General features: G+C 38.5%; 1 protein-coding gene across 1 annotated transcript; it reads left to right on the top strand.

Annotated features, from left to right (window-relative positions):
* Positions 1-4980: 4980 nt before the first annotated feature.
* LOC145040655 (uncharacterized) lies at positions 4981-5800 on the top strand. The gene is made up of 2 exons (XM_078988561.1): positions 4981-5391; positions 5468-5800. The coding sequence occupies exons 1-2, from the start codon at positions 4981-4983 to the stop codon at positions 5798-5800; spliced, it is 744 nt and encodes a 247-aa protein (XP_078844687.1).
* Positions 5801-14127: the final 8327 nt, after the last annotated feature.

Here is a 14127-nt window from a genome sequence, read left to right as displayed (position 1 = left end):
TACTGGTGGCCTTGTATGAAGAGAGACGTCGCCTGGTTCGTTGAGAGGTGTTTGACTTGCCGTAGGGTTAAGGCCGAGCACCAGAGACCGCATGGTAAGTTGCAGCCTTTGGAGATTCCTGAGTGGAAGTGGGAACAGATTACCATGGATTTCATCACCAAATTGCCGAGAACTGCCAGAGGAGTCGATGCAATTTGGGTGATTGTGGATAGATTGACGAAGAGTGCACACTTCCTTGCCATCAGCGAGAGTTCATCAGCGGAGAAGTTGGCGGAGTTATATGTGAGAGAGGTGGTATCTCGGCATGGAGTGCCGATCTCGATTGTTTCGGACCGCGATGTACGCTTCACTTCCAGGTTCTGGAAGAAATTCCATGAGGAGCTGGGTACTAAACTGCATTTTAGTACCGCATACCATCCCCAGACAGACGGTCAGAGCGAGCGGACGATTCAGACACTGGAGGACATGCTTCGAGCGTGTGTGTTAGACTTCGGGGGTAGCCGGGATGTGCATTTACCTTTGGTAGAGTTTTCCTACAACAACAGCCATCATTCGAGCATTGGTATGCCACCTTTTGAGTTGTTGTATGGTAGGAGGTGTCGGACCCCCATTTGCTGGGGAGAGGTGGGACAGAGAGTGATGGGCAGTACAGAGATCGTACTCCAGACGATAGAACAGATTCAGCAGGTTAGACAGAGGTTATTGACCGCCCAGAGCCGACAGAAGAGTTATGCGGACAGTCGACGGTCCGAGCTTGAATTTCAGGTTGGCGACTTCGTTCTCTTGAAGGTTTCTCCTTGGAAAGGAGTGATCCGGTTCAGGAAGAGGGGCAAGTTGGGGCCCCGGTTCATAGGTCCATTTCGTGTGATTGCAAGGGTAGGCCGGGTAGCTTATCGGTTGGAGTTGCCAGCAGAGTTGGGACAGATTCACAATACCTTTCACGTATCACAGTTGAGGAAGTGTATAGCCGATGAATCGGCAGTGGTTCCATTAGAGGATATTCAGGTGGATGCGAGCCTGAATTACGCCGAGAGACCAGTAGCCATCAGAGATCGGAAGATCAAGGTTCTGAGGAACAAGGAGGTACCTCTAGTGTTGGTTCAATGGCAACACCGGAAAGGATCGGAGATGACTTGGGAGCCGGAGCGTGAGATGCGGGAGCAACATCTGGAGTTATTTGCAGAGTGAGACTTCGAGGGTGAAGTCTAGTCCTAGTGGGGGAGAGTTGTAACAGCCTGGAATTTCAGGTATTTTTATAATATGGTTTTTGGGGTGTTTTAGGAGGGGACTCGGCGAGTTGGAGCCAGACTCGCCGAGTAGGACCACAGACTGGGTCGCGGGTTCGCGACTGGACTCGACGAGCCCATTATGGACTCGGTGAGTCTGCGCTGTTCATTGTCCGTCTTTTAGCCGATTGAGAAGAACCCTAGTGGCTGTGGACATCTAGAGCAAGATTGGAGGCTATTGGAACCTTGAAGAAATTGTCGGGCAAGAAGGAGAGGAGTTTTGGTTGAAGGAACAGCAAGGGTTTCGAGTTCTGAGGTTTGGGGACACAGAGAGTGCGTTCTTCAGGTAATACTTCGGACCATTCTGTTATATTGATGTGTGCACGGATTTAGGGTTTATGAAACCCGTTTGGTGATTAGATGGATTATTACCTTGTTACCCAAACGATTATAACCCTGTATTAGGATGTTTAGAGGTCCAGAAGGTCCCATGCTTGTGTATTTTGGGACAATACGTATTTCAGTAAGCAGTTTGATCGACTGTATGGCATGGACTCGCCGAGTCCGATGAACAGACTCGGCGAGTAGCTTGAAGATTAACTGGGACTCGTCGAGCTGTTCTTCAGACTCGGCGAGTGGAGTCGGGGTGGCCCCGCGATTCTTCCACGAGGAACTCGTCGAGTCAAGAGGGATACTCGACGAGTAGAAAGGGAACATCAGGATTTGGTGAGGACGTCTAGACTCGCCGAGTCGCCTTAGCACTCGCCGAGTCCGGTCAAGTTGACCGTTGACCGTTGACCAGAGTTGACCTACATGTAATTTCTTAGGGTCAGTTGTCTTGAAAGATAAAAGTATTAATAAGGGATATATGATATTATAGGGAGTCGGTAGCTCGGCGGATCGAGTGCGAGTGATTTCAGGAGTCGCTAGCTTTCATTACCCGTGAGGTGAGTCTTCTCACTATACTGTACCCGGAAGGGTTTGACTGTGTGACCGGAAGGTCGGATATGATTTGTGTTATACGTGCTATAAATGGTAGGGTATTTGCTATGCGTGCTATGTATGTTTATACGGGCCAGAAGGCAATATGTTATGTGATATATGATCTATGTGCTATATGTGTTAAGATTAATATATTAATTGTTGTGTATGTGTATGGGCCGGAAGGCAATATGTTATGGGCCGGAAGGCAATATGTTATGGGCCGGAAGGCATTATGTTATGGGCCGGAAGGCAATATGTTATGGGCCGGAAGGCGATTATCTCAAGGCCTAGAAAGGCGTATATGCGTAAGTAGTATACTGGGGAACTCACTAAGCATTTATGCTTACAGTTGTCATGTATGTGTTTCAGGTACTAGCGAGGACCGTGGGAAGGCGCCGGCATGACGCGTACACACTGATGATGTTTTGAGATCTTGGGGATTTTATGATTGTATTTTGATATGAAATTTGGAATAATTATATTTGGTTGAAATAATTCACTTTATTTTAAATGAAAATTTTATTTGAAAATTTACGTTGTTACATGGATACTGTGCTTTTAGTAGTACGGGCCCATACTACCTACCAAACCAATGCATATTTGTATCATGTATCACCACAACTCCCTAACATTATACATAAACATAGGTGAGCACTCAATCCTAACTCCTAGATGAAGGCTAAATATCTCATAACTGACTGGCTAACCCAGCACAACTCATCCATGAAAGTTTCACCAACCCTGCAACACTCGTGTACGCTAATCATACATAACGTTGGACCCTATATACTTTTGAATATTTGATCGCACCCTAAGCCCTTCATCAAACAAGAACAGGAAATAAGGCCAAACCAAACATTCTCTGGCTATAAGATCTTAATTATGTACAACTATGATGCATACACTAAGCAACTACAATAATTATGTCAATTTCATATAAGGAAAACCCTAGGCTATCAGGCATCATATAATCAGGCTGTAGAGTTTCAAAGCACTCCATGGATGATGGTAATGGGCCCCTTTGATAAATTGTAGGTTAAAAGCCCAAGACTTGTCTTTTCCCTATAAATAGTCATGTATTATTCATTATTAGGGTTAAGAGTGATGCAAAATGTAGCCACCACGTTGTGAGGTTTCTTGTAGAGTTAGATTCTTATTTCTTAAGGGTAATTTGTTCCTCACAATTCAATAAATTGAGTGATCATTCGACATAATCTTCATATTTGTGTTTGTTCTTATTTTCCGCATCTTGTTCATCAAATCTCAATTAGGGTTTTAATCCCAACAAGTGGTATCAGAGCGGGTCTTTGAAGATCTACTGATTTTTGAAGTATTAGTTCTTGGTTTGATGATTTTCTGCACACGTTATTGAAAATTATTGATATTTTGGCGTTTTGGAATCAAAATTTTTGTTCGATCTACTGTTCATGGAGATCTATATATTCTGTTACTGTTCATCTGGTATTATTTTTAATCTAAGTTCTTCTGTTCATATTGGATCTGGTCGTTAGCTTTATCGAAAAGGGAAAATGACTTAAAAGGGTAATAATGTTTCAAAAACGTACAAAAAACACCATTATTCTTTTTTTAGTGAAAAAAATACCATTAATCCGGTTATTATAGGTTAGCCGGTTAAAAGATTTATTAGAATAATTGTGCCCTTACCCTTCGTTATTTCCCCCAAAATCAAGGGTTCCTTTTTTCCTTCTACTTCGTTCGTTCATCCTTTCCACAGAATCACAATGGATTCGAAGTTCACAATCGAAGTAAATCATACATGTTCTTTTGTCCCCAAACCGATTGTGTATTTCAATCCAGTGAAAATGGTTGTTAGCAATGTCGATTTCATAAGCATAGCAATGTCGATTTCAGAAGCATGAGTTTCATGGAGTTCATCTCGTATGTGAAGAACTTGGTCAAGGATGGAACAATCAATGTGTACTATTGTTTTCCACAACGTTCACTGAGAGATGGGTTAAGAGTCTTGGAAGATGAAAATGGTTATGTTCGTTTCCTTGATGTTGGGTATGAGAATGGGGGTATGATCAATTTGTACATTGATCACAGTCAATATCCAGTTATGGAGTGGATTGAAGAAGAGATAGCTGAAGATGGATCAGTAGATGGTAATACGGATGATGATGATAATGATGTAGACTCTGAGCTTTCAGATGATGAGTTCGTGGAGCATGAGCCTGATGATGAAGTGATACAACTACAGCCATCTGATGATCCTTTCATTAGAAGAAAGTTTTTCAAGCCTCCAAGAATTGTGGATGATGAGAAAGATGATAAGAAAAATGTCAAGAAAAATCTTCATAAGTATCCAGTTCATGATCCTAATCAAAAATGGGATACAATGTCTCCAATCTTAGGTATGAAATTTTGTGATCGTTATGAACTTAAGCATTTGTTAAGTAATTATGCTGTTGCTAATGGGTATAAACTGTGGTATGAAAAAAATGATTCAACAAGATTATTAGTTAGATGTTGCAAAGGTGAAGAGAAGTCTAAATGCCCTTTTAGGTTGTGGGCAACTTGGATGAGTAAAGAAAGATCATTTCAGATTAAGTCCTTAATCTCTGAACGTAATTGTAGTAGGGCCTTAAATTTAGGTTCAATGGTCACATATAGTTGGATTGGAAAACAGTTAATAGAAACCATAATAGATAATCCAAGAATTAGTTACAGGAAAATGGCAGCAGCAGTCCTTAGAGATTTTAATCTAAAGGTTAGTTTTGGATAGTGTAGAAATGCCAAAAAATTTGCAATGGATGAGATAGAAGGGAGCTTGGTGGCACACTATGAAAAGCTTAGAAGTTATGGTTTGGAGTTATTGAGGACTAATCCAGGTTCCACAGTGAAATTGGATGTGGATATCATGCCTGATTCTACAGTCCATTTTTCTAAGATGTATATTTGCTTGAAGGCTGTGAAGGATGGTTGGATTGAGGGGTGTAGAAGAGTGATTGGTGTAGATGGATGTTTTTTAAAGGGACTTTGTAGAGGTGAGGTAGTTTCAGCTGTTGGTAGGGATGCTAATAGCCAAATGTATCCTCTAGCCTGGGCTGTTGTACCAGTTGAAAATAAGGCAAATTGGAAATGGTTTTTGGATCTATTACTTGAAGACATTGATATGGGACAAGGTAGAGGACTAACCATCATATCTGACCAACACAAGGTACTCAACTATTTTTTCATAATAGTATTTCTATTTTATTTTTAACTTATAATGACATCAAAATGTTACTTAATAGGGACTGATTGAAGCAGTTAAGGAAAGAGTGTCAGAATGTGAGCATAGACAATGTGTCAGGCATGTTTATGCCAACTTCAAGAAAAAATTCTCAGGAGCTGAATACAGGAAACTTTTCTGGTTTGCTGCCAAGGCCACAACAACCACAAAATCTGAAGACATCATGAAGGAGATCAAACTGATTGACAATACTACCTATGAACACCTGATGGAAAAAAACCCAAACACATGGTCCAGGGCATTTTTTAGGGAAGATAGTGGTAGTGATGCCATTGAAAATGGTGTATCAGAGTCATTTAATGCAGCTATTGTGGAAGCTAGAAAAAACCAATAATAGCAATGTTGGAAGACATTAGAGTGTATGTCATGGAAAGGATGTTTACTCAGAAAAGGAAGGGACTGAAGTGGAACTTGGACATTTGTCCCTCAATAAGAAGGAAGATTGAGGACATGAAGAAAATACAGAGGTATTTATACATTATATATATATATATATATACATATATATGTTACATTTCATAACAGGTGTATGCAGTTGACTTACATAACTTATATGTTACATTTCATACCAGGTTTTGGGGAGTAATTCCAAGTGGTTTTCATCAATATGAGAGTAGATGGTTGAATGAGGTGTATGCAGTTGACTTACATAAAAGAACATGTGGATGTAGATCATGGCAGCTGACAGGTATACCATGTGTACATGCTATTTCTGCAATCTTGTGCTTGAATGGGAATATAGAGGAGTATGTAGAAAATTGGTACACAACACAAATGTTTGGAAGCTGCTACAAGTATAATGTTAAGCCAATTAATGGACATGAAATGTGGCCAGCAAATGATATGAATACCATCTTACCACCAAAGCGTAGAAGATTGCCTGGCAGACCAAAGACAAACAGGAAGAAATGCATTTCAGAAAGAAGTGACAGACACACTGTCAGCAAAGTTGGGACTACTTCTAAATGCAGTTTATGTTCCCAACCAGGTCATAACAAGAGGAAATGTCCTCTGAAACAGCTTAATGCAGTAGATGATTCAGATCTCTTTGATTACCATGAGCTATTTGAGGGTGAGGGGCAGGGTCAAGGGCAAGGACAGGGAGAAGGACAGGGACAAGGCCATGGGGAAGCTGAGGATGTTGGAGTTGATTTAGAGGATGAGGTTGGAGGTGATTCAGGGAAAGAAGTTGAAGGGGATTCAGAGGATGATTTAGAGATGCAGGTTGAACAACTAGTTGATGAAGAAGTGGTGAATCATCATGTGGTTGCTCCAACTTTGAAAAGGAGAAAGTGTGGTCCTTCTCAGACGAACATAAAACTTCGGTTGAGGAGGAAGGTGGTGACCAAGGATGATACATGGGGAAGTCTTGAAAATCCTGTAACACTCTAGGAGCAGTAATGGGGATAACTTTTGTTAGCTTTTTTTAAGGAATCTTTTGGTAAGTGCAGGACAACTTTTGGTAGGGAATCTTTTGTTAGGCACAACTTTTGATGTCTTGTTTACATTTAAGTTAAAAACTGTTGAAGCTACATGTGATTAGGTGTAATGTGTATTTTGATAATGTATGTGGTTTGGTAATGTGTATATTTAATGTATGTGGTAATGTGTATATTTAATGTATGTGGTCCCACTTAGATAATGCATGTGGTTTGGTAATGTGTGTGTTTATATTTATGGACAAGGACAGAGACAAGGCCAATCCAATATGTGGTCCAACTTTATCCCATTATATAAACCAGAAATCATTAATTCCATTTCAATATATAAACCAAGAATAGTTAATTCCATTCCAATATGTGGCCATTCCAATATATAAACCAAGAATCATTAATTCCTGGACAAGGCCATTCCAATGTGTGGTTTGGTAATCAATATTTCCATTCCATTCCAGGAATCAATGATTCCATTCTTGGAATCACAATGACAATTAACCAAAAATCATTAATTTCATTTCTATATACACAAAGATAATTAATTAGGAACCATTAATTCCAATCCTATGTGAAGAATCAATATTAAGCAGTAATCAATATTTCCATTCCATTCCAGGAATCAATGATTCCATTCTTGGAATTACAATGACAATTAACCAAAAATCATTAATTTCATTTCTATATACACAAAGATAATTAATCAGGAACCATTAATTCCAATCATGTGTGAAGAATCAATATTAAGCAGTAATCAATATTTCCATTCCATTCCAGGAATCAATGATTCCATTCTTGGAATCACAATGACAATTAACCAAAAATCATCAATTTCATTTTTATATACACAAAGATAATTAATCAGGAACCATTAATTCCAATCCTGTGTGAAGAATCAATATTAAGCAGTTATCAATATTTCCATTCCATTCCAGGAATCAATGATTCCATTCTTGGAATCACAATGACAATTAACCAAAAATCATTAATTTCATTTCTATTTACACAAAGATAATTAATCAGGAACCATTAATTCCAATCCTGTGTGAAGAATCAATATTAAGCAATAACCAATAAATCCATTCCATTTCAGGAATCACTAATTCCATTCCAGTATTAAGCAGTAACCAATAAATCAATTCCAACACAAGACTTTTAGTTAACCAAACTTTCTAAATACATTACCAAAGTCATTACATTATAATTTCCATTTCATTTCAACATAACATACATACAAAACATAACAAAGAACAACAACATACAACATTTGAGATTCCAATATTTCCTAGTTAATTTATCCAAGTCTTTTCTGAAACTCATTGATTCTTTATCTGCCTTCACCTTATGTGTCCAAAAATTATTTTCCAATATTGATATCTTGACTTCAGTGTTGTCTTCTTTTATTAGTTCGTCATTTTGATCGACCCATTCCCAGAAATCACATTTCTTCTTCTTCTTATCCTTCAATATACATAATAAAATTCACATAACAAATTAAGTATGAAGAAGAAGTAGATGATAGATGCTAGAACCACTTACTAGTGAGTTACGACATACTCTGAACTTTCTACCCAGATTATTAGTCGTAGTTGAGGTCCAAACCTGGGAAGGCTTCTCACAGTGACAAGGGTGGGCATAATCGATTGTGCTCCTGCTCTTGGAAATGTTCGAATTTGACTTAGAATAATTCGATGAACTTGAAGATGCCATAGGAGCCAAAGGAGATGAAGAAGGGGGATGAAGATGGAACCCTAATTTGATGGATGAAGGTCATTAAAGCACGCACGTTCAGTAGTTCACCTGAGGTAACTGGTTACCTCAGGTCATCTAAAAGGTTATTTGTACTTTGTTGGTATTTTTTGTACAAAAATTCTGGTTTAATGGTATTTTTTTCACTAAAAAAAGAATAATGGTGTTTTTTGTACGTTTTTGAAACATTATTACCCTTTTAAGTCATTTTCCCTGTCGAAAAATCAATTGATGTTAGTCATTTGTTTTGATCCAATTAGATGTATTGAATCTTACTTTCATCTGGTCCAAATTATTGGCCGATTCACGGTTCCTTGGACCCAATTGTTTCAACTTTTGTTTATCGCTTTGTTCATATATCGTTCATCGGCGTTTGAAATCACAAAATTCTGAATCTCGATTCTCGAATGTCAATATTCTTATTCGATTAAAGCGTTTATCTTCATGGCGATTGAGAGTTTTTTTTGGATTTCACAATTCTTGATTTCCGTTTAATCCGCTAATGGTTTTGTTCTTGAGTTGAGATTTTCTGAAAAATATATTCTCAAAATCGATTTTGATTTTGTTCTTTGATTATCTGCTTGAACTAAGTTAATCTATCATGTTCCATAATCGATCTATTTAGCTTGGAAATTGAGTTGAGAAAATTGATTGTGTTGTTTGGCGCTGACTGTTATGGATGGTCAAAACCGAAAATCAAGAATCAGCTCAAAAGGCTTAATGTTGAAATCGGAACAACAAAATCACTTCGTTGGAACAAAAATCGGATCTTGAATCATGTGTGGTATTGATCAGAATAGTTGGAATCTATCGGAACTTGTACAAAATCATTCTTTGCAAATGGAAATTACATTCGGAATTATCTTGATGCCATGTATGCAACTGCCAAGTCAAACCTGTAAGTCATAATCAAAAGAATGATTAGTTACCTGTCAATGAATGAAATCAAAATCGTGACTACAATCGGGAGTGTAATCTGGGTAGTTTTGTGCTTATTCACAATTGAAAGTCAAAGGCACATTAGAAAAGTCAAAATTGCCTTGAAAGTTCTTCCTGTGAACGTTCGCTTTGGAGGTATAAACGGTGGACTCAGAACGAACTTGGGTTTTATGTTTGTGCTTGGAACAAACGAAGCGTGATTCGGGGGTTGGTAATTTCTTGGATTCGGTGTTACGGGTGATTCGCATCGGGTCTGTGGTCGACTGATTCGGAATGAAAGGTCAAGGAATCGGGTTCACATTCATCTCCCATATGCGAAAGTGATTCCGGATTCGCAACTCATATATGGACCTTGTGCTCAGAACGAAAGTCTACACGGAGTTATGGTTCTTTTAATCATCCGTCTAAATGGGAGTTGTTTGAATTTGTTTTTTTCAAATACGAAAATGAGATGTAACAGACGTGAAATTAGGAAAGATGACTCATGTTATATTTTTGGTCCCTTCAACTTAAGTGATTTGACCCTTTTGGTCCCGTTGTTTACATAGCTTGGTGATTATGGACCCTTTTCCAAAAAATGTTACAATTAAAGGGGGGAAATTGATGCAGAATTACCATTCGAGCCCCTGTCTTTCAACAAGTAACAATTTATGTCCAATATTCAGAAAAGTTTACAAATTTGAGGGCCGATGAACAGTTTTGAATTTTTGAACGCACATATTTTTTCGTGAACAGAAAAATAAAGATTTCATCTAGTCTTGGCGGTTCGGAAAGTCATTTTTCGTGATAACGTCAAATTTTTCACGACTTTTTCGGGTTTTATACTTCATTGTGTATATCATTTTGTCGCGGGGGAGCTTAGTAAATTTTTATCCATTCAAGATCATTCTCATGACCATTTGAAGGCTTTATAATCATGTTTTTGATTATAAATCGAGGGAGAATTTGGTATGGTCATTCGAAATTGGATTTGTAACTTTTCAAATTTGAAGATTTTTGATAAAGCTTGTGGTAGAATTATGAAGGTAGGTTTTACAATGGAAGTTCTTCATCGAGCTCTGCTAAAGCTTTTATAGAGAAGTATCCTTTACAGCGGAAGTTCTTTATCGAGCTCTGCTAAGGACTTGTTATATCTCCGACTTCTAGTATTTTCTCGATCAAGTAACATTACGAATCTTAAGGTTTGGGTTGTTACATGATAGTTTTTGATGACTTATATCATTAGCTTATTTGAAGATCATTGTGAATTGGAGGGGGATCTCTTCAAAGACAAGAAGTGATTTGTTTTCTTTGTTCTGAAATGAGTTTTTATGGCGGGTTTGGTATTCATGAAGATTTTTTGGGATTACATTCGAAAATGAAGTTTAAAGACATTACTTCAGTGCTTGATTTATATATCCTAGAGCCCGATTTTGAAGACTATTGAAGAATCAAGATTCATGGATTGCTTCATCTATTCCTCGTTGCACGATCTTTTTATTTTCTAGATGCTTGTTTGGGAAGTTAAAGCATTGTCATCCATTCCATACTTTGAGGGGGAGATTGTAGAGTTTCAAAGCACTCCATGGATGATGGCAATGGGCCCCTTTGATAAATTGTAGGTTAAAAGCCCAAGAATTTTCTTTTCCCTATAAAGAGTCATGTATTATTCATTATTAGGGTTAAGAGTGAGGCAAAATGTAGCTGCCACGTGAGGTTTCTTGTAAAGTTAGATTCTTATTTCCTAAGTGTAATTTGTTCCTCATATTTGAATAAATCGAGTGATCATTCGACCTAATCTTCATATCTGTGTTTGTTCTTATTTTCTGCATCTTGTTCATCAAATCTCAATTAGGGTTTTAATCCCAACACAGGCAATTCTATCATGCAATTCATGAAGATCCCTGGCTTATCACTAGCATGATGTTCTATCACATCACAATATCAGATAATTGTATGGTATTTTGGGGTCTACTAATTGGCTCTGACTGATCGTACACTATGCATGCTCCTTTAATATTTTGAAAACCTTTTCAAAATCATTTTGATAATCTTTTCCTTGGTTTGAGACTGGATTCACACGAGGTTCCTCCAATTCACTCAAACAAAGGCTCTGATACCAACTTGTAACATCCATAATAATTTGCAAAAATTTAAACTTTTCAAAATCAACCCAATTTCATAAATTGTTTGCAAAATCATTCGAAACTAGTAATGTTTACAAATTGTTTTCAAAATAAATCAATATCAGAGTTTTCCCACAGACCACAATCATAAAACGAGGAAGTGTATGGTCACGCCTTCTCCTTCTTGTGGTCAGCCAAAGTACCTAAAACAAAATCCAAAACTGTAAGCCCAAAGCTTAGTCCAATCAACCATCGGGTTGGAATACCCCAAGCCCTCAAACATCATGTTGGAATGCCAACATACTATAGGTCCAATCATCATCGGGATGGTATACCCTCGACCCACAGCCAATAGGTTGGAATTCCCACATAACATGAGTCTAATCATCCTTGGGATGGAATACTCTCGGTCCACAACCATCAGGTCGGAATGCCCATATACCATGAGTTTAATTATCCTTGGGATGGAATACTCTCGGCCCACAACCATTGGGTTGGAATGCACTGGTCAGTTGGGTCTCACGCAAAGCAGATAAGCCTCAATCACCAATCAATCATGCACACATATATCGGATAGTCATATAACATTTTACAAACAGACAAACCAATCTATAGATTACTAAGCATAATAACATCCTATCTACCAGGATACCGATCTGACTAATCATAACCACATACAACCATCCTATCTACCAAGATACTGATCTAACATATCACACGGACAATAAGGCAGGATAACAATCCAAAAGGACGTCCTTGGTGTCCTCAATCCTTGAGTATAGTGAGGAAGACTCACCTTACAATGTCGATCGTAACTGAAATGTCAAACTCTTGAAAAATGGATCCAAACACCAACACCTACAACCACCAATGATCCACTTCCATATATACCCAATTTACCAATATTCCCTCAGAAGTCAAACAGGTCAACCTTTGGTCAAAGTCAAAGTCAATGGTCAAGGTGAACAGTCCATGTTGACCTGACTCGTTGAGTACAGTCTACAGACTCGCCCAGTTCCTTCAGAACTCACAAAGTCGCAAATTCCCCAGTCAAGTCTCTGAGTTTTAGAAAACTCGTTGAGTCCATGAAGTGTCCAAAATGTCAGGCAAACCCTAACCAACTTGTCGAGTCATCTCACTGACTCGCCGAGTCCATGCAGAACCAAAAACAGGCAATATTCATATGACTCGTCGATTTAACCAGTCAATGTTAACGGTCAAGGTCAATAGTCCATGTTGACTCAACTTGTCGAGTGCAGTCTATAGACTTGCCGAGTTCCTTTAGAACTCAGAAAGCCGTGATTTCCCCAGGCAACTCTCTGAGTTTCTAGACAACTCGTCGAGTCCATGTAGTGTCCAAAATTTCAGGAAAACCCTAACCAAATCGTCGAGTCATCTCACTGACTCGTCGAGTCCACGTAGAACCAAATACTGGCAATCTTCATCCGAATCGTCGAGTTGACCATGCAACTCATCGAGTCCCTTCAGTCCTCTTCTTATTCAGACATTTTAAGCAAAGTTAAGGCTCCAAATTGTAGATCTAGCTTCCTAGGATATAGTTTCCACATAAAGTTGCAAAATTTACATGCATGCAAGCCCCAAAAGGCCAAAACCAAGCTAAGGAAGAGGTTTAAGCCAAAGAGAAGGGCCAAAGCTTGATAAATTCGATAACTTTATGAATACGAGGACATAGAGGGGTCCAGATCTGAAGTTAGAACTGCAGATCATGCTCAATACAAGAAATGACCCATAAATATGCTAAAAATGGTCTTAAACCCTTGAATGAGGAGATCTAACACTAGAATGATCAAGGTACCAACTTGTTACCTTCAAATGGAAGCCAACATAGAGTAGGTACTGGATCCACTAGCTTCTCCTTGATACAAGCTCTTGAGTCTTCAAGTTTCTTTCACTAAAACCACTTTCCAAGATTTTACACACACAGAATGAGTAATACACGATTAGGGTTTTCTAAGGTGAAGGGGGACGATGAAAGAGGCAGAGGTTGGCTAATGAGCCTTTAAATAGGGTGCAAACTGTAAAGAAAAGGGTTTTCATGCACAACCTCTACTCATCGAGTTAGGGTCCTCCATCTCGTTGAGTAGGTTCCATAAATTATGCGGCCAAGTCCCATCTCTACATGACGAGTTGTGGGCAACCAACTCATCCAATTGGTTCAAAAATGAATATTAATGTTTAAAATTTATACTTGGGAGTCGGGGTGTTACATTTTGATACCAAGTTGTAACGACCCAAAAATTTCAACAAATTCAAACTTTTTAAAACGATCCTTTTACTAATAAAATGTTTACAAACATAGTGTTCTCAAAAATTATTTGAAAAACAGAGTTTCCCAAGATCCAATTTGTTGTAAAACCAAGGATGTGTAGGGTCACGCTTTCGACTTGCCACTTTAATCATCTGAAGAACCTGAA

This window comes from Lactuca saligna, chromosome 4, assembly GCF_052625555.1.
Source record: "Lactuca saligna cultivar CGN05327 chromosome 4, ASM5262555v1, whole genome shotgun sequence".
NCBI classification, from domain to species: Eukaryota; Viridiplantae; Streptophyta; class Magnoliopsida; order Asterales; family Asteraceae; genus Lactuca; species Lactuca saligna.
Note: the sequence above shows the minus strand (reverse complement) of the source record. Positions and strands in the feature narration are given on the sequence as shown.

What these genes read in the sequence shown, in the direction of transcription:
- LOC145040655 (XM_078988561.1), top strand. Translation starts at nt 4,981, where the DNA reads ATGGATGAGATAGAAGGGAGCTTGGTGGCACACTATGAAAAGCTTAGA. An exon ending in TCATATCTGACCAACACAAG is followed by an intron (nt 5,392 to 5,467) that starts GTACTCAACTAT and finishes GTTACTTAATAG; the next exon opens with GGACTGATTGAAGCAGTTAA.